General features: G+C 39.3%; 2 protein-coding genes across 2 annotated transcripts; both read right to left on the bottom strand.

Moving 5' to 3' along the window:
• Positions 1-1,727: 1,727 nt before the first annotated feature.
• Positions 1,728-24,890, bottom strand: LOC148742282 (uncharacterized). Its single transcript, XM_088747104.1, has 14 exons — positions 24,883-24,890; positions 24,324-24,395; positions 22,574-22,645; positions 22,119-22,190; positions 17,132-17,197; positions 15,942-16,013; positions 15,223-15,294; positions 11,544-11,618; positions 11,183-11,254; positions 9,966-10,986; positions 9,699-9,777; positions 9,338-9,376; positions 2,613-3,533; positions 1,728-2,433 (listed from the first exon to the last, which is right to left on the bottom strand). The coding sequence occupies exons 1-14, from the start codon at positions 24,888-24,890 to the stop codon at positions 2,390-2,392; spliced, it is 2,685 nt and encodes an 894-aa protein (XP_088603230.1). The 3' UTR covers positions 1,728-2,389.
• On the bottom strand, positions 6,200-9,084 carry LOC148742283 (OTU domain-containing protein DDB_G0284757-like). Its single transcript, XM_088736490.1, has 3 exons — positions 9,078-9,084; positions 7,284-7,531; positions 6,200-6,499 (listed from the first exon to the last, which is right to left on the bottom strand). The coding sequence occupies exons 1-3, from the start codon at positions 9,082-9,084 to the stop codon at positions 6,200-6,202; spliced, it is 555 nt and encodes a 184-aa protein (XP_088592616.1).
• Positions 24,891-26,341: the final 1,451 nt, after the last annotated feature.

Raw genomic sequence — 26,341 nt, 5'->3', positions numbered from 1 at the left:
ACCTTACGTCCAGGCATATCATCCTGCAGAGACATCCATGAAATCTGTCAGGCATTCTATCGAGTGGCCGCGGGAAGAGTAGCACGAGTCAACAAAACGTGCGGTGATAAGTGCACGTGAGGCAAGCACGTGAGGAAAATACTTTCAGGTTAATTAAGGGGTATTGAAGACAACAAACGAAATGAGTATGATAACAAGAGTAGTACCTTTTACGCCGAAAAAACTGTTTTTGAAATCTCATCGCGTGGAGGCAAACACAAAGTAAGCTAAAAATGCAAATATCGCGTTGAAGTTTCAAATATTCGCCTCATTTGTTGGAGGAATCAGAGTTGAAGATGACATTTCATAACTTATTTACCTTGTGCTGTTTGAGTGATTTCTGCATTTTTCCACCAAACTCGCCTCGTTGAAGGCTGTTCAGTGAAGATGGCTCAAATTCTTGCGAGAATGCTTCGCAAGCTGGGGAAGATCTTGCTAGGTGTAAACTCAGTCACTGAATCTCTCCTCGTCCTCAAGAACGTCGCTCTTTCACCGCCGCTAGCCAATTATTTGTCAGGTATGTGTTCCAAATTGTGTTGAAGTGCTTGTATAATTTTTTTTGGAATGAAACACTTTTTTTCGAGTTCCTCTTTGAAGTTTTCATTGACTCCTTTTTTTGGAGGTTTTTATACCTAACTTTTCTGAGTCAAAATTTAGCGAAAATTTAAGAACTCCCATTCCATTGTTTCAGTCTGAATGTTTGCACACTCTTCTGCAAACATAAACCCTTTAAACCCAAGAGTGACCAGTATCTAATTTCTCCTTACAATATCATCCCTGAATCACTCATCAAGGTCAGGAGAATTAAGGAAATGATCACCAACTCAAGAAGCTCTTGATTGCTACACAATTTCTCCCTGCCAGCACCACAGGAAATGTATCGAGACAATAAGAAATTAAGCAATTTCATAGCAACGGCGTAATACCACTTAACATCCAATAATGAAGTTTCGTACTTGGTCTTTCAGTCGTAAAACCTATTTCCAATTTATCCACGGTAACATTTATTATTAAAAGACTATAGTGTAGTGTTTTGCAAGGATTTCCAGCCCTTCTGTCTGTCGACTCATGCTTCTATCTCGCGTTCAGACCTACCTATTTCATCAGACAACCGTCAGAACCTGTTTGGTGTATTGGACATGTCTGGTTTTTTAACTGATAATTTATTCGAGAGAGAATTTTTCGGGAGACTAATTAAAGTACTAACTACCTATAACCGGAAAAAAAATTACTAAAAGACTAATTCCGATTATTTGTACCTAGGGCGGAATGGAAGATTTTTGAAACTCCACAGGGAAAGTCAGAAGCGACACTGAGCCGGGAATTAAGACTGACTTTTGGAGACCACAGAGCACGATCTTCCTTTAAAATTTAAGGAGAGACAAAAAAGCTTGTTGATGGAATCTTTACATTCTACTCGTACTCCTACTATCGTTTCTCTGTTTGAACCTCAGCCTTTCTTTTGGAGGTTCACTTCCCGTATGGTCTGTTGATCATTCAAGCGACAAATATGATTCAAATCGTTTTGAACAGTCCTTCAACAACTGAAATGTTTTCCAAGTTACCCCTCAGCTATGAGATTGTGTTTAAACTATTGAACTCCAGGATGGTTCAATTATTAGATAACAAAAAAAAAAGAGAGAGATGAAATATTATTAATTTTTTTTTAATTAGGTACTAAATGGCTTGACGATAACTTAAAGAACATTTAACACTTCTAAAAACATCCTCACTTGAGTTACACTTTTGTAATACTTTTTCCTTTCATTTTTGTTCAAGCTCCTACAAAATTAACTTAAGTCATACATTAACAGCAAAAGTGAGTAAATAAATGAGGCAGATGAACATGCATTATCTGACCTGTGCACTTAATACATATGTGCGGCGGAGTAAATACGATTAGTGGCTTAGCATTGTCATAACAAAGAAGCCACCTAGTAAATAATATACTAGGACTTAAGTCAATAATTAATAAGTAAGACATGCAACTGGATGCTGAGTTAATAGTTAAGTCATGTTTGTAAGTACTTGTAAACTTAATAATATTGGAATAAGATAAGTTACGGAAACTTCTGACAACACGGGTGGCGCAATATAACCGTAAGCATGCTTTCACGAGATCTTATTCCGCATACCAAATTCCCTCCCTTTCGGACAACATGGACGATCAAACAGTGCCGAACAAACATAACGAGTGCGAGTTAGTTACTTTGATTTTTTTTCCATCAGTTTTTCTGAAAATGTTCTTGGTTAAGTAAATGAACTATTTCCATGACACAACAGTATCTAATCTTTCTACTTCTATTGCAATAATTAGAACTAAAAGGACTTGATAAGTCAGTGCTACCGGTTACAAACGTGTGTCCAGCACCATATTATCTTCTTCGTCTTGCTCTGTTGAATAAAAGTAACTAATTATCAAGACACTTCAGTTACACACTGTTACCTTAAAAAAAAATAACAATAAGTTTTGGAATAACGAAGAAGTTTTTCCTCCACCCAACGTGATGAACGAAAAATTAATTCCCCAAAACTTTAGAAATTAGCGGAAACGGAGGCCGGGTAAAACATACCTTCGTCCATAATCTGCTGGTGTCGTGGTGATTCATCTTCCATAGACTCTTCACCCCGATGTTGGGAGTCCTCGTTATCTCGTTTTGACTGCAGTTTTTTGTCCTGCATTTGAACTTGGTTTACTTCCTCAGACACTCCTCTTGGTTTCTCTTGTTCAATTTCTACCTGTTTTGGACCTTTGTGGTCCTTTTCTCGCCATTCTTGATTAGAATCAACTTGCTGATTTTCGGTTTCTTCATGTTTCTCTTCTTGCTCTTGTTCATCTTGCTCATTTTCTTCTTGTTGCTGTTCACTTTCTTTTTTATTTCTTTTCGACTTCTTGTCTTTTTTAGAACCAACCTCTAGCCCATGGTCGACTTTCAGTTCTTTTTCCTCTTCTTTCCAAGTGCGCTGCTGTTTGGATTCTTGGCCTTCCCCTTTTGGCTTTTCTTGAACAGTTTCATCTTGCTCACGCTCAGGTTTTTCATGTTCTTCTTTCAGCTCTTGGTCTACTGGCTGCTGTTTACTAACTTCTTTGTTTCCCTTTAAATGACCAGGTCCAACCTCCAGCTTTGTGCTAGGTTCTTTGTGCTCATCGTTTGGTGCTTCGTCTCGTTTTGATTCAACTTGCTCCTGTTTACTGGTTTCGTCTTGGCCTTGTTTTGGTTCATCGTCTTGTTCTCGTTCAGCTTGCTGCTGTTCAGTATGTTCGTCTTGGCCTTGTTTTGGTTCTTCGTCTTGTTCTCTTTTAACTTGCTGCTGTCCAGTAAGTTCGTCTTGGCCTTGTTTTGGTTCTTCGTCTTGTTTAGGCTCAACTTGCTGGGGTTCAGTGGGTTCCTCGTTTTCTTCGCCTGATCCTGCATGTTGTTCCCTCTCTACCCGTTCCTCCTGCAACTCGTCCTCACTATCAACAGCGCTCCCCATTTCTTCTAGATTTTGTACTGTGTTCGATAAAGAAAACACAGAAAGGAAATAAGATTACAAAGTGCTCTCTCTCGTGGCTTTAGTTCGCTAGATCGCCAGATTTGTTGAATAAGCCAAGTTGTGCGTTTTGCATTTGGTAACCGTATCGTGAAACTTCTCAATCCTTAGTCATTTGCGTTCCGCTTTTGCTCTTTCCGAATATCTCTTTTCTCTTTAAGAGTGAATGGTCACACATTTGGTGGCAACAGCTGAAAAATAAATTTCGCCCATATTTAAAAGTTAGGTAGGTCTCAATGAGAAATAAATCACTGCATACTTCGTTTGGCTGAATATCGACTTATTTTTGATTAAATCGATAATAACTGAGTTCCGCCAAAATGCCGCTTTTGAAGCTCAAAATTTCAACGAATCTTGGAGAGTCGCGCCACGAATTGAAAACAGTCACTTGGACCAGTGAAAAGTACCAAATCTTGAAAAACAACATTCAACATAGGTTGACAGCAATTTGAGCAATTCTTGATTGTTTATTTACACAATCTAATTGAATTTATCCGATCATCTTCTAGCTCCCGGTTAGCTCACCGCCTCCCGGTTAGCTCAATGGATAGAGCGCTGGACTGTTGTGCGGGAGGTTGAGGGTTCGAGCCCCGGCCGGACCAACACTCAGGGTCTTAAAATAATTGAGAAGAATTTGCTACCTTTCTATAACATCAAGAAATGGTTAGATATTCTAGTCTTCTCGGATAGGGACGAATAAATGGAGGTCCCGTCTCCTGCAGGGTTGGGGTAGGAGACGTTAATTTCCCACACACGAGATTACTGTGTGATGGATGTCCTCCCCTGGGGTGGGATGGGTGGGATATTGGGCGCACTTAATTTGGAGCCTCGCTCCGTTGTGCGACCCTCACCATACTCTGGTGAAAGTGATTAAATAACCTAGATCAAAAATAGGTCAAAAGTAGCCCGTTACTGATTAAACTATGTGCTAAACAAAATAATCGACTGAGAATCTGGCTTTTGGAAGGCGAAATGTAGTTCTGTTCGATCTCTGAAGGAATTTTTGGGGATATGATTAGGCGTGATTTGTTGACGGTGCCATCAGTTAGCAGAAAATGTACATATCCACACGCAAACACGGTTGTTTCGCATTTTACATCGAAACTACACCTTTTTCAACAGAATATCTTCTTACCCTCCCTGTTGATGTATCATAATAGAGGATTGCAGTCCTGGAAATGTTGCATCGATCGCTCTCAAAGTAGCGATATAACTTATAAGGATAGTCTCCTGATAATGATTGTTTGAAAGAACTACTCTTTGCCTTCCAAAAGCCAGATTTTCAGTCGATTACTCTGTTTATGTAGTTTTTGTATACTAGTTTTATTAATTATATTTTTTGTAAATAATCTTGAATTAATATTGTTATTAAACGAAGTGTGTATCCATGAGCTTTACTTAAATTTTTACTAGACATTTTCACGCATTTTTTTCGATTTTTAAGCAGTTTATCATAATTTTTGTATATACTTTTAGAGATTATAGTGAATAAAAGTTTTTCTTTTCCACGATGATACATGTAACTTAATAAATAATGATGACAAGTATTCATACTAATAAAAATTAGACTGTGTCTACAAACAATCAAGAACTTAAATTTGAGTGTTGTTTTTCAAGATTTGGTACCTTTCATCGGTCCAAGTCTTTTAAATTGGTCACGCGAGGCTCGTGTAAAATTTTGAGCTTCTAAAGCGGCATTTCGGCGGAATTCAGTTATTATCGATTTTCTCGAAGATAAATCGATATTCAGCCAAACGAAGTATGCAGTGCTTTGTTTCACTGTAAGGCCCACCTGACTTGAAAAAGTGAGCCGAATCGATTTTTCGGCTGTTGCCACATTTCGAACCTGTTCAATCTTTGGCCACATTTGCCCCTACAAAGGACACAAGTCAACACTCTGGCCATAATAGCAGTTTACAATACAAGCCCCGAAAAATTAATCACAGGAGTAGCGAGAGCGTTTTAAAATAAAGAGCCACAAGCAGAAAGATAATTAGAAGCCAGCAAGCCTATTAACTGCAATCTTTGGTTCATATCAAGGTCTTTACAAACTAGCAGACAAGATAAGTATGTAATCGTGGCTCACCACTATGTAATACAACAACTTCAAACTTAAAAGGAGTGAGGAGAAAAATGACTCATTAGATTCGCCCCAAATAGCAGTAGGTACGAACCTAAATAAATAAGGAATAAAACCTCCTCTTATGAGGCCGATTTGTTCAAAGCCTACAGAAAAAACGGCGTACGTTTTGGTTTGTTTTGACACGCGCGGAAGTAAATATGGTGGTCAGCCGCTCTAATTCCGAGTTCTCTTTGACGAAATTACAAACGAAAATTTTCACAAGACAGTACATTGTTGAATTCACAATAGAAATAACGAAGCTTGTACACTCACTGAAAATTAGTCAATAATAACCCGCTAGGAGCCTGTAATGGCATTTTCTTTGTTAGCTGTCCTCAAGCTCTACTGAGCAAACTTAGCGAAGCTAGCGCTTCCAGTGTTGGTATGTGACGTCATATTGACAGGGATCATTTGACGGCGGCTTATACCAGAGAGCGATAGAGCCACCCCCTCCCTCCTTGATGATGCAGATAATTACACAAAATATCATTATAAACTCACACCTCATTTACTGGGTGTAATGTAAAGAATTGTACCTTGTGTAGAGTAAAGGCTGACATAGTGTGCTTCAGGGACGTGTCCCAACACAAGTGTCCTGCCTTTGTCAACAGGGCATTGCGGCCGTAAGATAACATCGTGAGAAGCGTTAAGACTACTGACCACACGAATGCAAGTTTTGTAGCAGTTTGCTGCGGCACATAGAATAACATGGTCACCCCATGCGCCATCTTGCTCCATGTACGTTAAGTAATCAGCCCATGATTGATGTCCATGGACGAAGTGAAACAGATCTGTTCCATTCGGCTGTGAGAAAAGCAAAAAAGAGAGAACGAAACTTGGAGTGTAAAGTTAATGGTACAATTGACCAGGTTGAGTACGTTGGAAGGAGTCATCGTATGAGAAAATAACAGATACTAAACAACAGTAAGAACGGATAAAAACATATCAGAGTAATGATCACAAGGATCTGCATTGGATGTAGCAGTCTCAACTCCTGAATTTGCCCTGAGAAACATCGAATATCTAATGTCCACCTTACCCAGAGTCAAGGTTATCCAATTAGGATTGTCCCTTCTAGGGGAGATTCAAGTGTGAAGTACTTTTAAAAAAACCTCGGGTTGGCCGCTTTCTCCACAAGACAGAGCCCTTTCATTTTATCAAGAAGGTTTGAATTCATCCGTGACCCGGACATGGTCTATAAAAAAACACACTTGAACAACACAGCGTTTTTTTTTTACGAGCAATCCAGAAGTACTGAACAATTATTCTCAAAAAAAATAAATGGTGAATAGGGGTGAGTATCTTCCGAGGCAAAGAGGCAAGTTAATTATCCACCACTTTCACCGACGCTTATGTAGAAAATAATCTACGTCTATACCAGAATACGGTGAATGGTACTTGCCAATCAATTACCAAGGAGCGCGCGGTGTGATTTATACTAAACGATGAGTTCAAGGTATTTATGATCTTTATTATCCCCTACAGAACGAGTAGTGATGTGTTGACCAGTTGGCCCACATGTGGATCCAACCTTTACGGTGCTCCTAAAGTAACAGTGGTGAACACAGAGTGCAAGACATCAACTCACTAATTTAGGGTTTTTTCTGAGGTATTGGACCAATAATTGCCTTAATTCGTCATGCTTGATTCTGATTCTCATAGCAATTTCCAGTTGATCTGACAAAGCAGAGAACATGCAATCTCCTGATCCTTCATTGTCGACGATTATGAAGCCCTTGTCTGAAGCAATTTTCTTCAACTCAGTATTTAGATCTGTCTTGTCATTGCTTGCATCGAGTTGCATCTGCTGAAGCTGAGCAATTAACTCAGCAGAACCTAAGTGAACAAACGGATGGATGAACAGAGGATAAATACCACCATGCTCATGATTTAAGGGGGCCGAAACAGAAGAATTCTACGTTACAAATACTTTTTCTCTAGGTTTCCACGAGTTCTTAATAATAAGTTTCTTTGATATATAGAGGAACGTTATAGAAAAGGAAGTAAAAAGTAATTCCTAGCCAACTGAGTTACTTCAGGTTGGTTTTCACATAAATTGGGGTCAAAATGGCAAATATTACTTAAAATAACTAGATAACTCTCCGTAAACTCATCCAGATCAGAAATTCAGAGGAACGAGATTTTGTTTAGACTAGCGTTTGAACACAGCCAGGTGTCCATTTCAGCACGTCTCCCTTGTTCTAAACATCATTGAGAGGCAGTCTCTCTAAAAGCTGTAAAGTGCATTTCGGCAACATTCCGCTTGGTTCGCGGTTCGGTTGAAGACTTATATCTAAACAATGATCTCTTGAAGCAATTACAGCCTCCTTTTCAACGAATTGGGTATAGAGAAATCCCGTAAACAATCGTTATCAGGAGGTGTTGACTATTCTTCCGAGTTATATCACTATTGTGAGAGCGATGCAACAATTTCAGAACTGCAATACTCTATTGTGATACAGCAACATGAAGGATGAATGAATATTATGTTGAAAAAACTGTGGTGAAATGCGAAACAATCGAGTTTGCGTGTGTATGTATACATTTTCCACTAACTGACGGCACTGTCAAATCAACGCATTTCATCCAATTTTAAAATTTAATGAAATCGCACTGAAACATTTCCCCAAAAACTCCTTCGAAGATTGAAAAGAACTACACTTCACCTTCCAAAAGCCAGATTTTCAGTGGATAGTTTTGTTTAGCACATAGTTAAATAACGGGTTACTCTTGATCTATTTTTAATCAAATTAGATGAAGGTCGGATAAATTCAATTAGTTTGTGTATACAAAACAATCAACAACTACTCAAATTGCTGCCAACATAAGTTTTGATGTTGTTTTACAAGATTTGGTACTTTTCATCGTGGCGCGACGTTCCGAGATTCGTCTAAAAAATGTTGAGCTTCTAAAGCGGCATTTGGTGGAATTCAGTTATTACCGATTTTCTCGAAAATAAATTGATATTCAGCCAAACGAAGTAGGCAGTTCTTTCTTTCACTGTAAGGCCTACACAACTTGAGAATATGAGCCGAATCGATTTTTTGGCTGTTGCCGCGATATTGCGAAAGTGTGCGATTCTTGGCCACATTTGCTCTTAATACCTTATCAAAACCATTATTTCTAGAATTTTAACTGTCGAACAAACACGTAAATTCTATGTTGCTATGCGTCTGTTCAATGATGATACACGGGGAGCAACGGAGTGTCTGTAATGTTCTAAGCCCATTTTTCAGTGAGCAATTTCAGAATAAACCCACGGCAATATGGAATCTATTTGTTTTTGTAATAAAAATAGAAATATTGTCAATGGTGACTTTGTCTATGGATATTTTCTTCTCTAGATCATACCAAGAATCAATTAAATTAGATTCAAACTTACTATACATGTACAACGGAAAATTGCAGTCATTAAAGTGTTTCAAAATATGGATGATTGTAAACTTCAAGCTAAAGGTCAAATTTCTTTTTACACCTTCGTTAGAATATAAAAAGTTGGAAAAAAACGTCAGCTGAAACTTTTTCAGCTACATAAATTCCTCATTGTTCTTTGATCATTCTGTTCTGTTCTTGGTTTTTGACTGCCAGATGTTGCATTCTCAAATTTGTTGCAGTCTGTGAATAAGTGAATTGAGTGCGTACCTTCTTCGATAACTCTCATTTCCATTCCCTGGTCTTTAGCTGGCACAAAATAATAACACAAGCGACAAAAACGTCAGCAACAAACATATTGTTCACTCATGACGTAGTCATATTTTTCAATGAGACTGAGTCTGACTAAGTGTTAACATGAAATAAACAAGCTTGTTATTAAATATAGATACCTGTCTATTTCTTATTCACTTGACTTATGGGTCAATTTGATTTATAAACACGAGGCATATCTTTTCTTAGAACTGTTTTATGCGTAGCTTTATAACATGAAACAGAAACAAAAAATGAAAGAACGTGGAATAACACTATACAAAATGACGAAAGATTAGTTAAAATTGTTAAAGGTTACCTTCATTTTGATTTCGGCCGAGTTTTGCTATCAGATAATCCCACAACGGTCGGAGTTTGGCATTGATGACACCTCGAACCTTAATACATCGAAAAAAAACAAAAAACACACAGTTGTAATCACTGCACAGTGCTTTCCCCCCACTCCCTATATCAGACCTTCGAGTCTTTGATTTCCCCTCGAATGCGAATGAATATAGAAATGGCAAAACTAAACTTAATCGCCGAATATATATTTTTCAACCGTTCAAATAATGACCTCGTGTACCTGTGGGGTAGAAAAGGTGTAGAGAATGGGATTGATGGCAGAGTTAACCGGCAGAACAAAGACTGCGATCCAAACTGCCAGGTCACCACGTACACGGAAGGACTTTTCCAGGAGAGACCTCACTCCAATCACCACGATAGGCAACCAGCAGACACAGTCGGTAAGAACGATGAAGAACACTCTTTTGGCGAGCGAGGCCTCCCTCCTCAGATCGGCTGCCCTCTGCTTGGCTTTCATTTTCCTCTCTCTTTCGGTTCCTTGCTTAGCCAGGCGCCGGTTTGATGCGCAGGACTTAAAGATTATCATTGAGTAGGCCACAATGACAAATAAGACAAGGGAAAAGTTTAGACCAACAAACATGGCAACAGAGTACTCCCAGCCTGAGGGCTTATCAGCAGAAAGCTGCAATGGGAGACAAACAACTGATCTGCCATAAAAATGATGACCCCTCTGGCGACTACCAAAGTAATCGAAGCCTACCGTGGGAATAAACGCAATTATACCACCAACAATCCAGATAAAGACGCACAGAAAGTGCGTAACCTTAATTGTAAGGGACTTTCCGCTGTAGGGGTACAGAATATTTTTAAGCCGGTCGGCAGAGAGCAAGCAGATGAGCATCAAGGACACCTCGCTTGACAATACGGAAAGGGAACCTGTCATCTGACATGGCAAACTTGAACGCCAATAATAGTCATGCAAGAAATACTGCCCTGTCCAAATGGCATCCATCACACCTATAATGATCAGGTAGACACCCATCAGTCCATCAGACCAGGCCAAATTTATCAACATGATAGCCTGTATCTTGTTTTTCTCCTTTTTTTCCTTAAACACCAACCGCCACACGATCACAAACACAGCACCAACCAATGTCACAACTCCTACAACCCAGAGACAAATCCTAGGAGCTCGATCTTTGAACATCGTTTCACAACTTGCAAAGCTGTCGACATAAGCAAAGTCGCAATCTGCGTCCTCCTTCGTCAAATGGCAACACATCAGGTTGGTGTCCACAGTCCTACGGTTCATAAAAAAGAGTTGAAATGAATAAAAAAAAAAGAGAAAAAGCGGAAATTTCATTCGTCACAGGAGCTGTACTGGTAGGAAAATTAATGAGTGGTTGTAACATTCTTCAAGAAGCATAATCGTCTTCAGACAAGTGAAATTTTTCAATTGTTCCACTTCTACCATCGTAAATATTCCACTTGACTTACGCAGTTATTAGATTCTTCATGTTGGAAAAAAATTCCCCTGGGAGTTCTCGCATTTCGTTGTAATGGAAGTACCTGCAAATTAAAGAAAATTCAGGTAATTCAGTTAAACTTTGCCCGCTATTTCATGATAATATCATTATCATTACCCTATGTTTAAACCACTTGCGGTCTTTTGGCTCTCTCTTTTCCTTTTTCCTGTCCAATTCTCATTAGAAATCTTACACCCATGGGCGCTAATCCGAGAATTTTCAGCACGTGCAAGTTGCACCCAGTCTTACAATCTCTATCTCCTGTGAACTTGAAACAAACTCTTGGTGTAGTTTGAACACACCTGGAATATTATCAGTTCAGTCAAACTCACAAGAATCGAATAGTTGGGGCGACATCTTTGAATTGTTCGTTGGTCACTGTGCGGATCTTATTGGAATAAAAGCTCCTGAAGAACGATAAAGTAATTAAAAGCGTAAAGCGTCAATTAACAAGCATTGAAAGGAACCTCATTGTGCATGAGGCCATGAAGTCGTACAATAATATGACGTAAGTATTTTCATGACCTTCACTGCACAATTATTGCTCGATGACCAACTTAAAATTACCTTCAAATTACGGAAACTTTTCCAAAGATAATCGTTTATGCAAGTCGCATTTAAATTGCAACTTATCCATTACTGAGTATGAGAGCTATCTTCGCTGTGACGAACACTACATAAGCAATAGGGAAAATGAGGCCTAAAAAAATTCAGGTCTGTACGGGATTCGAGCCCGTGACCATTGCGATGCCAGTTAACCAGTGCAGTACAGTATCCCAAAGGTCATGAGTTGGAATCCAGTACAGGCCTGACTGTTTTTTCAGTCGTCATTTTCACTGCGTGTAACAGAGGTTGTCACGAAGAGTCAAACATTCACAGACAACAGTCAAAAAATCAAATTGGCTCATATTCTAGTGTTAGGTAGGCCTATAGGTAAAACAAACCAAGACATATATAAAGGGGTAAGGGCTAACGAAGGGCCAACGCTCGAAACGTCAGCTTTTTAACTCTTTACAATGGCCAATTTACAATTTCTACTTAGTTGATGTTACCAAATTACCAAGACATATATTACCAAGACATATATAGTTTGTTGAAAAATTCTTTGTTCTTGAGAAAATTGATAAAACTCAATTTACGCACAATTAGCGTCGTTCTAAGGTCGAATTTAGCTCCTTTTTGGAGGCCTTGTTTGTACTAGTAAAAGCAGTGAAAAACCTACTTATTCCAGAGACTCTTAGAACAATGTCTCACCTATGTTTTCACAAAAAGTAGAATCAATATTTAAATTTGAGATAAAATAGGGATTTTTCTATTTACTTAAGTGCCGTGTGAAAGGTAGGGGAGCTTCAAAAAATTATTTTTATATGTGCTAAGTGAAATAAAAGTTTAAAATTTGAAACAAGAGAAGTAGAAGTGATGAACACCGTTTGTAGAGTTATTTTTCTGGGGATTTTGGGCTGCTATGCATACGAGGGCTTTAAATTTATAGAAATTTCGCTCTTCGGCGAAGTCGGCGACATAGAAGAACAGACAGACGTTGTTTATCATTTGCAGTCAGTGGGGATAATGAAGGCTCGGAATGATATAAATATCGTATTCAAAGTACTTGCAGAATGAGAGAAGTAGATTTTGTTCTCTCCGAGGGCATTTATTTTGTAGAAATGAGTGGACAATGGTTGTCACTGTGTGACTTATGTTACGCAATTGTCAGATCTATATTCCTATTACGCAAGTGGTTTTAAATTTCTTAAATCGAAAAGTTGCAGGAGATTTTTTGTGTGAAATCCAAATAGAAGGAATGAGAGGTTTTGCGTTCGGATAAAAATTCATACTTTTTTTAACTTGTTACTACTTATAGGCAATTAGCAATAAAACGTAACGTCACAGTTCATTTTTAGTTCTTATTAACCGAGCGGGAGAACTCTATAGGAGAATCTTGACCGAGGTCGCCAGTACAGACCGAACCCAGTGAGGTCTGCACCAGCGACCGAGGTCAAGATTCTCCCATACAGACCGACCTAGCTCGCTTAATAAGATGTTTATTATATGGCTTTGTCTCATATGCCAATTTTTTATATGCTTTGTACCTTTTATTTTTAGACCGGCCAGATGCCGATCTAGATGGGAAAATCTAGACCGCTTTCAATATTGATTTCAGCCAATCAAATTCGTGAATTCGGTAGTTCCCAGTCCTTGTGAGACACAGCCATATAATAACATCTGATAAAGTTAGTGCGTAAAGAGTAAACAACCGAGTTTAAATATTTTGAATGGAAATTTTTTGTTCATTTGAATCTCTTGTGGCTACAATCCAAAAGACAGAGAAGGGGCTAGGGGAATAGTTCCTTTACTGTCGTGTGACAAGGAAATAGCAGGCCATTTGGCTCTTTTTTCATTCACTAGTGTGTTCACCGAGTATGACTTGATCTTGAGTCCAGCAGCTGTTTTACAATGACCCAACGATGCTGATACATAAACCTTATGCCCAATTCGTCGCTCAAGACTTGGTCTTGGGTGGACTCGAGGGGAAAATACAAAATGCAAAGTGCCAGTCAATATTTCCAGGCAAAAAGCGAAGAAGCTTTCTCATATCCCATTCCTCCTATTTGGATTTCAGATAAAAAATTTCCTGCAACTTTTCGATTTAAGAAATTTCAAACCACTTGCGTAAGGAATATAGATCTGACAATTGCGTGACACATAAGTCACGCAGTGAAAACCATGTCTACTCATTTCTACAAAACGAATGCTTTCGGAGAAAACAAAAACAACCTCTACTGTATTGCAAGTACTTTGAAGACGTTATTTATATCATTCAAGCATTCATTATTACCTCTGATCATGACTTCAAATGATAAACAAAGTCAGTGTCACCTTTTAAGTCGCCGACTTCGCCGAAGAGCGAGATTTCTATGAATTTAAAAAGCCCTCGTATGCACAGCAGCACAAAAACCCCAGAAAAACAACTCTACAAACGGTACGTTTATCATTTCTACTTCTCTTGTTTCAAATATTAAACGTTTATTTCACCTAACACATATAAAAATAATTTTTGAAGCTACCCTACTTTTCACAGTGCACTTAAGTAAAAAGAAAAATCCGTATTTTATTTCAAATTGAAATGGTGATTCTACTTTTTGGAGAAAACTTAGGGAAGACATTGTTCTAAAATTCTGTGAACAAGTAGGTTTTTCACTGCTTTTACGAGTAGAAGCAAGGCCTCCAAAGTTGGGCTCAATTTTACCTTCGAACGACGCTAATTATGCGTAAATTGAGTTTCATTAGTTTTCTCCAAAACAAAAGAATTTTTCAACAAACTATATAAGTCTTGGCTTGTTTTACCTATAGGCCTACCTAATACTAGAATATGAGCCAATTCGATTTTTTGACTGTTGCCGTTGATTTGTGAATTTGTCTGATTTTTGGTAACATCTTCTCTTACTTAGTGTTCGTTGCTGCGAGGATCGCTCTCGTACTCGTTCTTTAACCACAGTTCAAATATATGACTTTTATATAGTCACAAACGTTTATCCATGACTGTCGGCTTGATTTGAATATCCCCATGAGTATTGCCTCATGTCTTCCTCGTGTGGTTTGCCTGGTATGTGTGTTTGAACACTCAGAGTTTGAATCTGAAAGGACCACCTTGGTTTTGGTGGTTTAAAGACCTGGTGTGTCCCGAGGTTTTGTCTGCTTTCTCTTCTGGTGGTTCTTTCTAGTACTTTAAAAGATATCTTATTCAGCCGGATTTCACTTCTGCCTCGTAAATACTTCATCTTCCAATCACAAATGATTTCATTCATACGATATGACTAGTCCTCAGGGGTGGAAGATTATCCACGTTTTTGGTGTGGACGTTTGCGAGCCTCTTGATTTTGCTGAGCCGAATTCGTTTCAGATAACGGAAATTCCTACGGTTCCGACGATTGCATCTTTCCGAGACCCTTATTGATTTTCTAGTACCTCGCTACCGTTAATAAGAGGAAAGATTGAAAAACAGATACTTACATAGTCATCATGTTTTTCATGCCTTCAAAAACTCCACGTGGCAGGTAGTCAATGTTGTTTTCATAAACAGCCCTTGAACAACAAAGAAGAAAAATCATTATTATCAGAGGTGTAAAACAAATTAGAAGTAAACACTTATTTTCATAAACTTACGCCATCTCTATTGATTCTTCAATACTTTCTCCCGAAATATCTTCAGAAACTTTCCGATTTTGAAAACATTTTGAATCCTTTGGGGTAAGGGAAAGAGTTATTACATCCTTAATTCTATTCTTTTTCTGTCTTTTTCTAGAGAACTTCGGGGTAGCAGTTGGTCTTTTGGATGACATGGCATCTTGTTTAGAATTCTGCCGAGCTTTCTGAGGTTTATCCAGTCAAAGAGCACGACCTTGATTATTTTTGAAAACCTTTAAGCAAAACTGGTGGAAGGAGGAAGGGGGAGTCTATTCGCCCCGCTGACCCTCTGTACCACCACAAAAATATTAAATAAACTGTACCAGGAGCCCATCACCCAGGTTGATGGGCTCCTGACTGTACTTTCGAGAGTTACCCCTCCGTTTTTTTTTTTTTCAGTTGGAAGTTCTCAAACCAAGAGTAAATAAAGGGAGCTAAGCAATTAGGTGAGCAAATGATTATCAATCACAGATGCTTAGATATTAACATGGTCAATACTAGCTCCTTGCGCTGTCAGGTGTGGTTTCCATGAAATGTTTACTTACAGGTCGCTCAGATTGGAGAGGCCTTGGAACTGATCAGGTGACAGGGCTACGAGGCTGTTGTTATACATGTATCTAAACAATAAAATGCACAAGGCGCTCGGTATAGCTATAGAGTCTTAGATAGGGAGAGGTATTTGTTGACTTTAATGGTCTTTGGTAGCAAGCAGCTGATTAAGAAACTTAAAGACTCTTTTAATTAGTAACCTTGATCCAGCATTATTTGTCAAGGACCTCGAGACTGTTTCTGTCCCGAAACCTCTCTCGTATTATAGAAACTGGTTTATCAGTTATTAGAGTCAGTCGTGTTAAACATGCATTTATTTTGGCGAAACCTCCTTCAAAAGTGAATTAGTGCTTTGGTATCTACCAAACTGTTTTAATTCCCTTCAGCGTACTCCAACACTTCCTGAAAAAACATACCAAAAATGTATTCGGACCAAAACGTTGCCGCGTGTATTGTGACAAGAACAAGTAAGTTCTATCAAGCCATGCCTCTAACGAAAGAACTATGCTGGCTGTCGGTTAAACAATGTATATACCTTGGTAACGCTATTGTAACATTTAAATACATGATCGGACGCGAGCCCACTTACTTTTGCAATCGATCTAGTAAATAGAGCTCATATTCCTAATCACAGCACCCAGAATTCTATGCTTTTAAGCAACCCTTTTCTGGAACATGCGGAAAAGCTGCCAGAAAACTTTTAGTTTGAAACTGGACTTTTTAGATCCATTGTTTTCATTGAAATCCCAAGTTAACTCAAGATAGATTGATAGTGTTTTAATAGCCACTAAAATATTTTAATCTCTACTCTCAGAAAAGTTTGATTTGGGATAATCACTAATCATCAGTCATCGTTACTACCATAGTGTTGCCGCAAAGCCCCAAGGGAAGGGCGTTATTAAAGTATTGTTTAGGATGTGTTGTATTACATTGTGTTCTATCACCTTTCACATTTGCCCTTGATTATTCTTAGTAGACGACATCTGTTCCCAATGTGAGTATATTTTTCGCGTTTTATTCAGTTAACATCATTAAAAAGACTTATAATATGTCATAAGAAGATGCCAGAGAAATAGTCCGTAGGTAAGCTTATCATTAGGCTTTTGCCAACACTTCCCCGTGTAATTGCTCATTAAACAAGTTACGTGATTTAACCTGGTTTTATTAACAATCGTTAATCACTTACAATGTTTTTATCGCGGTAAGATTTTTGAAGCTTGGCAAGCGCTGAAGTTTGTTACTGGAGAGAAAGCTATAATAAATATGTAAAATGAAAAAGAAGGCAACTTAATTGGCATTTGAGATTCTTGAAAAGTTTTACTTGTTCTGTTCGAAAAAAGAAGACTTCAATTTATCGAAATAAAACCCAATTGGTTGCATTGTTTTGAGAACTTACAAATCTTTACGCGTCCTAGCTGAGTATACAAACTGTTTACTCCTGATCTTGAGAATTTAGGAAAAAGATGCCATTTGCGCGTCCACTGATAACATGAGCCTTTTCCATATCATGATATCACTTCTCAGTTTAATTTACTTGATGATTTTCTTGTGATAGCCACCAAATTTAAATCTGCGAAGTTTTGCTTTTAGAATGGTCATAGTGCCCTGGGCTACTTAAAGCTCTATGAGAAACTATACATTATAGGTTGCTTTACAGTGGAGTCTGTAAAGATTTTTGCACGTTTAAAACAAACTTCTGTTTCTTTTATTCCGATCACGTCCAAATAAACGGTTACAACAACAGAGAGAGAAAACAAAATACACTATTATATATATGCTAATTCCTAAGAAAAAAATTTTGAATAACAAAAGGAAAAAACACACCTGGACCAATCATAGATCAAATTAACTATTCTGGCGAAATATTTCAAATTTAAAATAACAACGGCAAACATAATATGCATAATAGCAACACTCCCACTTTTGACGTTGCTTATTTGACAGTCTTCATGCCTAGCTTAGTAACAAGTTTCTCAAAGCGATGCTCAGGCAAAGGTTTCGTAAGGATGTCAGCAACCATCTCGTCCGTGCCAATGTATTTCAAGGTGATCGCTCCGTCTTGTACTCTTTCGCGAACGAAGTGGTAACGTATATCGATGTGTTTTGTCCTGGCATGGCCCACGGGATTTTTAGCCATCGAAATAGCCCCTTGGTTGTCTTCATATATTTCAGTTGGTCCCTCTGGGGGTTCTCCCATGTCTGCCAATAATCTTCGAAGCTAGATTGCTTCCTGAGTGGCCGTACTGAGTGCTACATACTCTGCTTCTGCTGTCGACAATGCGACGGTAGCCTGCTTTTTGCTTAGCCAACTTACTGCCCCACACGCCAGTGAGAACACGTTTCCTGAAGTAGAATGACGGTCATCCATATCACCCGCCCAATCTGCATCTGAGTAACCAATCAGCAGATTTCTTGTAACTCAATCCAAGATATGCAGTTGCTTTCAGATATCTGAGGACTCGCTTTGTTGCTGTTAAATGAGTTTGTGTCGGATTGGCACAGAACTTCGACACAACTCCCACTGCTTGGGCGATGTCTGGACGAGTTGCGATCGCAGCATAAAGTAGACTTCCTACAATCGATTGATACGAGGTCACATCAACTGGTCTGCTAAAACCATCTTCCTTTTGCAGCTTGACGTTCAAATCAGCAGGTGTAGACACCGGTTTTGCTTCTGTTTGCCCAAACTTCTCGAGCATCTTTTCGACATAATGTCCTTGATGAAGGAAGACTTGCTTATTTTTCACATCTTGAACGATACAGACCCCGACATAGTAATGCAGCTCTCCCATATCTTTCATCTTAAACTGCAGCTTTAGACTGTCCTTGACACTTCTCATCTCCGTGATGTTTCTTGCTAGAATCATCAGATCGTCAACGTGGACCCCAATAATAGTCAATGCATTCTTTCTGAAAAATACGCAGCGATCTGCAGAGGCTTGAATAAAACCAATCTTTTCAATGCACTCTCGAAGAACTTTGTTCCAACAACGGGAAGACTGCTTTAAACCATACAGCGATTTCTCTAGCTTGCATACCAGATGCTCCTCCCCAGGTTTCACGTATCCTTCCGGCTGCTGCATGTAAATTTCTTCATCAAGTTTACCGTTGAGAAAGGCTGTTTCTACGTCCATCTGGTGAATCAGCAAATCATTCTGAACTGCAAATGCTAGCAGACAACGTATTGAAGAGAAACGAACAACAGGCGAAAAAGTTTCATCATAGTCAATACCATATTTCTGGGTGTAGCCCTTGGCCACTAGGCGTGCTTTGAATCGTTCCACTGTACCGTCACAGGAGTGTTTCAGTTTAAACACCCATTTGCACCCAACAGCTTTCCGACCTGGAGGTAATTCAACCAACCTCCATGTCTTGTTTTCAATCAGCGAATTGTATTCTGAATCCGTCGCGACTTTCCACTCTGCAGCGTGATCACCTGATCTTGCTTCTTGTATAGATGTAGGTTCATCAATCCCAGAAAGATGATAGGCCACATGGTGTACGCGGTGAGTTGCCGTGTCTGTGTATTCGTCATAACCATATCTGACTGGTGCTTTTCGTGTTCTTACTGACCGTCGAGGTTCCCCTGGCGAGTCATCTTCTAAATTCTTCATTTCTTCTTGTTCTCCTTCATCTTTTCCAGGGTTTACTTCGTTTTGCTCTGCTTCCTCGCTCCTTGGGTCTGGCTCTGTTGCCATGGCTCGCTTCTGGCCGAAATCGTTTTCATTAAACTCCACATCTCTTCGGATATACATCTTTCGGTTCGTCTCATCAAAAAGACGATATCCCTTTGAAGTTAAGCTGTAGCCCACAAAACGCATCTTCCTCGATTTCTTGTCAAGCTTTCGTCGTTCACTGCCTGGTACGTGGGCATAGGCCATACACCCAAATACACGCAAGTGGCCCACATCTGGTTTCTTTCCATACCACCGCTCATAAGGAGTTTCATTCTCTTTTAGCGCCGTCGTGGGAAGGCGGTTTCTCACATAGGCAGCTGTAGAAACGGCTTCAGCCCAAAAGATGTCCGATAATGCCGCATGCGCGATCATCGAACGTGCAGACTCGACCAAAGTCCGATTCATTCTTTCTGCTACACCATTCTGTTGGGGTGAGTGTGGCACTGTCAGCTCATGTCTAATTCCTTTCACCTTCAAGTAGTTCCGTAATTTAGTAGACAAATACTCACCGCCATTATCCGTTCGCAAAGTTCCTATTGCCTTGCCGACATCGTTGGTAACGGAAGCTTCAAATTCTGCAAACTTCTCTAACACTTCTGATTTGTGTTTCATGAAGTGTACAGCGCAGCACCTTGAGTAATCATCAATAAACGTAACAAAATACTTTGCTCCTCCAATCGATGGCGTGTGCATAGGACCACAGACATCACTGTGCACCAGCTGTAGTCTTCGCGTCGAGCGAATCTCTCCCACTGCGGGAAACGGTTTTCTACACATCTTTCCTGCCAAAAATCCTTCGCAGAAAGACAGTTCAGTTATTTTCTTGATGTTAATCCCTCGTACGGATTCACTCTCCACACATTTCTTGAGGCGTAGCTCGTGTACGTGTCCAAAACGTTGATGCCATAGGTCGCTACCCTGAGATGACTCAACTGAGACGTACGCAGTGTCCGTAGTGATTGCAACTTGACAGTCTAGTTGATAGAGTTTATCAACCAGTGATCCCATTCCACGAAGCTTTCCATTTCCATCCCAAATACAACATTTTTGGGGACCAAACTCTACAGCGTTGCCCTTAGAAACTGCAGCTCTTACAGAAAAAAGGTTGCAAGTGAGTTTAGGGACGTACAGGACATCATATAAGACTGCTTTCTTGGATTCGGTTGCTTGAAACAGCATATTCATTCGTACACTCCCAGATCCCAACGCTTTCACAACACGGCCATCACCCAGCGCGACATTTTCAGGCTCCGCAAATTCCTGAAAATTCACCAAAACATTCTTTTCTGTCGTCATATGACTTGATGCGCCCGAGTCATCGGATAACCCAAGGACAACAATTTTTGTCTGTAGACTCCATGCTCTCAACAGACGCCATAAACGCAGTAGCATAAACGTCTTCACCTTCGAAGTCAGAATTATTCGGTCGGCACTCGTCGCTGTCGACTATTTTTGCTTTGTGCCATTTAAATTTCTTGGGACAATAACGGCGAATATGACCCGCAGCACCACATTCAAAACATGTTGGCCGATCGCGTGGCGTATCTCTCCTGAAAGCCCCCGTTAGCGCTGATTCAGCTTTATTCAAGTGACCGGATAGCTCAGATTGCTTCATTTCTTCGTGAATAAGTGCTTTGTGGACATAATCCAGGCTAACTCCATCTACTCTTGCTTCGATAGCGGTGACAAGGGTCGCGAAACTTCTCGGCAAACTTCCTAACAAAGTCACAACTTGATCCTCTTCGGAAATGGGCGCTCCAATTGCCGCAAGTTTATCAGTGATATCTTTCATGAGCTTCAAATGTTGTTCCACCGGTGTACCTTCTTTCATCTCGGAACGAAAATATTTCTTCTTTAAAAATAGTTTGTTCGCGAGTGTCTCTCGTTCAAAATGTTTCCTTAACGCATCCCAAGCTTGCTTTGGTTCTTCGCTTGAGGTGATCAAGTAAAGCTGAGCGCTATCAATCGCCAACACAATTGTCGAGAACGCCTTTTGTAGCCTCGATTGGTAAAGTGTTTGTGCCGTTGGAGTCGCATCGTGTGCGAGGACTTCTGACCCTTCTACCAAGCCCCATAATCCTTTCGCCAACAATAAATGTTTCGTATATGAGAACGATAAATAAATGTTTCATTTGAAATTTCCAAGTGTTCCAATTGCTCCCGTTAAGTTTGTCGATCAAGAACTTTTCCTCCATGTTTCATTTACGTACTCCTGGGCCCATAACCTAAAGATTTTTGCACGTTTAAAATAAACTTCTGTTTCTTTTATTCCGATCACGTCCAAATAAACGGTTACAACAACAGAGAGAGAAAACAAAATACACTATTATATATATGCTAATTCCTAAGAAAGAAATTTTGAATAACAAAAGGAAAAAACACACCTGGACCAATCATAGATCAAATTAACTATTCCTGTGAAATATTTCAAATTTAAAATAACAACGGCAAACATAATATGCATAATAACAACAGTCTGTACTGAGTGCCACTTACAGCCTTTTCATCTCAGTAAGGTTGCCAAAAGCATCCACGGGCAGACGCTGAATTTTGTTGTTTGACAAATCCCTTAGAGTATTTATTGAAGTAAAGTGTAAACTAACAATTAAAAACATGTTTTCATGAATGCCCCTGAAAACCTTACAATGATCAGGAATTGTTAATATGCAGCAGATTGACTCATTGAACAAATATATCTCAGAAGTAGACTGATTGACCTTTCGTTTGCGACTAATTTATTAGTTGGACAACTGACCACATTCTGAGATGTAACAGTAAATAACACTTTATTCAATTATTTCATCTGATCATCAATTTCATCATCAATTATTTCAGCGGCTCAAGTCGAAGCATTAACAAGCGATCTTTTCAAGTAGTTAAGGACCGCCATCATCAAAAATTTATTTTGGACCTGTAACTTTTTTCTTAATTTTACAATCAGTTTTACTTACAGTTCTTTCATCTTGGTATTATTGCGAAGTATCCCTTGAGGCAAAGACTGCAAGTGATTGTAGGACAAGTCCCTGACAATGATTTAATTAGAGAATGAAGTGATATACAGGTAAGAGAATAGAACAAGTCAAAGTTCCAGTAAAGGTTTTTAAAGGAAAAATTCTCCAAACTAGAACAAGTTTCCAAGTCCTATAAATATGCGTCATTTCCAAACTTGCTCGGTCAAGATGGCTGGATATTGGCCGAGCTCTTTTTCTGCGTCTTGGCTCATGAAAACGCGAAAAAAGAACGAGGCCTAGGCCAATATCCAGCCATCTTGACTGAACAAGCTCTGTTTATAAAGAATTTATAATAAAGCAAAGAGATTTCGCTTTCATAATAATCATTTCGAGAGCGGGGAAAGAGAGCAAACTGTGTTTTTAGCACAATAAACCCTCAAGGTTCATCGACAGTTTTTTTTGGACTGTCCTCTCCCGCTTTTTGCGATTTCATCGCATAATAGTCACAAACTTTGTAAGTCCGCTCCGCGCATTTTTTTTCTTACGCGAGATGAAAGCAGGCGATCTCGAGCGAGCAAGATTGGTCCATCTTTCCCGCTCGGGTAGCCAATCAGAGCGCAGGATTCGTTCTATCTTGCCCACGGGTGCTGCGAGCGATGTAATAAATAAGTGATATCCTTACTATATGTGCAACTACTTCATTTGAACCGTATCGGGAAAATTATTTTGATATGACTGTCAACTTTTACCTTTCCATCGTACATGACTGTATTTCAAAATATTTCACAGCTAAAAAAATTTATTTAATAACGCTTAACCGAATAACTCGTCATGATACCTGTTAAAAGGTTGTATGCACGTTAGCTTACAGACTAATTTAATTTTGAATGAGAAATGTTTGATTCACCTCGTGACAAAGCACTCGTATTTGTATCCAAATTGTAATTATCAACTCAGTTATATATTTGTAACTTAAAGCATCCTTCCTTCTTGGTAAATGCTGACGTCCGATCTCAACCTTATCATAATGATTGTAACTAAACACGTCTGTTGTTTAGAGTGCTTAGACTATTATTATTTATTTATCATTCCAATTCCATACCCAATAAGTTATCATTTCAGCTGCGTTGACCTCACCATTTAGACTTTCTGCTTCTTTATTATTACAAGAATTTGCCCCATGTTGTTGATTGCTTGTTCATTTAAGGATTACAGAAAGTATCAAAATGTACGAAACTAAAAGGCACTGAGACACTCGCCTGCGTCTCTCGCGTCCTTTCTTTTAATTTTTGTCACATTTTGACGTCACTTGTGACCTCTTACAGAACAGACACACGACAATACCTACTCTTTATTTATGTGAAACGTGAGGAAGGTGTTGGAAAGCAATCGTCATTGGTGGCCTTTTAAATGGGGCTCGAGGTTTCATTTGTGTTGACAACTTTAAAAATTAGAGTATCAGAAATGCGAAGATGAAGTCTCACCACCCCTCCTCCTCCTTCCCCCCTCCCCCCTCCTCACACCTCACCAGGCCCGTCATCCAACCGGCTTATCATTCCTTGATAATCCACAGAATCAACTTTAATCGCTAAAACTAACCGATCATTTTCATTGGAGGTTCATGGATATTATTTTTTTTATTTCAAATTTGCGAAGATTCATAGAGTAAGATAACAATGGACCTCATACAAACTTAATGTACAGGATAGTGATATTTGAGAGTAATGTTTGGAAAACAAGTATTACTTACAGTAATTCTAAGGCAGACAATTCCAGAAATATGTCGCGTGGTAGCTTTTCTAGCCGATTGCCGCTCAACCGCCTACATTGGAAGAGCAAAAAATTGGTTTCAAATCTGACTTTCAGTTAGACCAGCACAATTTTTAACATGAGAAATCTATACGTAATAATTACATATATTAGGGAAAAAATAGCAGAAAGAAGATTAAAATAAGTGAAATTTTAACATCGCGCGCTATTATTTTACCTGAAATGCATTCAGATAATTGGCCACAAAGGATAACAAACTTTAACAAGACTACTTCAACAACTCATTCAGCTATAAGCTTGGAAAAGTGTACGGATTCATCTTAAGTAATTCAAAAACGTTATGTAGAACACTCGTTCTACAGCAATCTGCAAAAGTAACTTGAACTTATCCATCGGAGTCATCCACGACCATAAAAGCGTGGCTTTCATAAGAACTCGACTGTCGCTTTCAAACTTTAGACGCGCGTTTTAAGCGGCCAAGAAAAAGAGAAACTTAGCAGTTTTTAAGTGTCTCCATGATGGTCTGTTTTGCTCGATACCTCATCATTGTTGCATTAGCTGCATTAATGAAGAAATTCAGACTTCAAACGTGAATGTGAAAGTAGAGGTTGGTTTTCCCTCGACGCTGCCAATCATGGACCAGCTCCTGAACTGTGATTCGTGACCTTTTCCTCCCTTTATTTAAGACCAACATCCGCCACAATTGTTTTCATCGTGTTTCTTATGGTATTTACACTCAACGGTTGACTTCTAAAGCCAACATTTGCATTCAAATTTCAGTTCCTTTTGACACTGGACAAACCGCTTGAAGAGAGCTACCAGATACCCTTTTTCCACAAACTGGAGCTGTAAACAGGTGTGGTAGGAAATCTATGTTATTCCTCTGCAACCAGCCCTGTCTCGTCTTTGTTGGACCCTCTGTAAACGTTACGAACTCCACGCCATTGTAATTTCTGCATAGTTGAAATTATCTTTTCCATTATGTTCTCGACGGCCACGAAAACCAAAGGACAACATTATTAGCTACTGCACAGAGCAAAGAAGGGCGTGTGGAGTTTGAGAACCAAAAATTTCTGCCTCCCTTAATACCTATTCTTCTTCTTCATCAGTTAAACTTTGCACTTCAGTTGGACACTGGCCCATACCACAATGGCACAACTGCCTTGTTTTTCTCCTCTTAGACTTGCTTGGAAGAATGTAAATGGAACGCCGCCCAGTTAGCTCAATGGATAGTGCGCTGGACTGTAGTGCAGGAGGTCGAGGGCTCGAGTCCCGGCCGGACCAACACTCAAGGTCTTAAAATGATTGAGAAGAATTTGCTACCTTTCTATATCATCAAGAAATGGTTAGATATTCTATTCCTCTCGGATAGGGACGAATAAATGGAGGTCCCGTCTCCTGCAGGGCTGGGGTAGGAGACGTTAATCTCCCACACACGAGATTACTGTGTGATGGATGTCCTCCCCGGGGTGGGATGGTGGGTACAAAAGGGGTTATATGTCAATGGGGGCGAAAGTTCTGTTCCTTTCTCCTGCCGTTCCCGTGGCGAATGGATTAAACTAAATTAATTAAACTAAACTAAACTAAACTCTCTGGCACTTATATTCTTTTTTATATAATTACGAGAGTAGCCATATCAATGTTAACAGTTTCTTAAGCTATCTCACCATTTTTGGTTGTAAACTTTCGAGAGACCAGTTCAGTTTCTCTAGCTCGTTTCCCTCAATTCTGTTGTCGATATTTTTTTCTTCAAGCCGCGTTTTCCGCACATTCAGCTAGTGTTACGTGCACGAATGACCAACAGATGTCCTCTAACAAAGCATCATATATGAAAATAGTCTCCCGAGTACGGTATAAGGCACGCAACAAAAATGTAACAACAAGCAGTTACCCATTTTCATTATTTTTTAATTAGTTTTACACTGTTTAATCTACTAAGGTTAAAGATTAAATCAAGCAGTTCATAAAGCAGGCTTACAATCCTTCATGCCGTGTAAG

This window comes from Stylophora pistillata, chromosome 1 (genome assembly GCF_964205215.1).
Source record: "Stylophora pistillata chromosome 1, jaStyPist1.2, whole genome shotgun sequence".
Lineage (NCBI taxonomy): Eukaryota > Metazoa > Cnidaria > Anthozoa > Scleractinia > Pocilloporidae > Stylophora > Stylophora pistillata.
The sequence above is the reverse complement of the archived record's forward strand: the minus strand, read 5'-3'. Positions and strand labels throughout refer to the sequence as shown.

Coding starts and splice junctions, on each gene's coding strand:
- LOC148742282 (XM_088747104.1), bottom strand. Junction 22,646..24,323: donor TTGTCTGCCTTAGAATTACT/GTAAGTAATACT, acceptor AATCATTGTCAG/GGACTTGTCCTACAATCACT. Junction 15,295..15,941: donor CTCTCCAATCTGAGCGACCT/GTAAGTAAACAT, acceptor TTGTTGTTCAAG/GGCTGTTTATGAAAACAACA.
- LOC148742283 (XM_088736490.1), bottom strand. Junction 6,500..7,283: donor TCAGAAAAAACCCTAAATTA/GTGAGTTGATGT, acceptor CTTTTCTCACAG/CCGAATGGAACAGATCTGTT.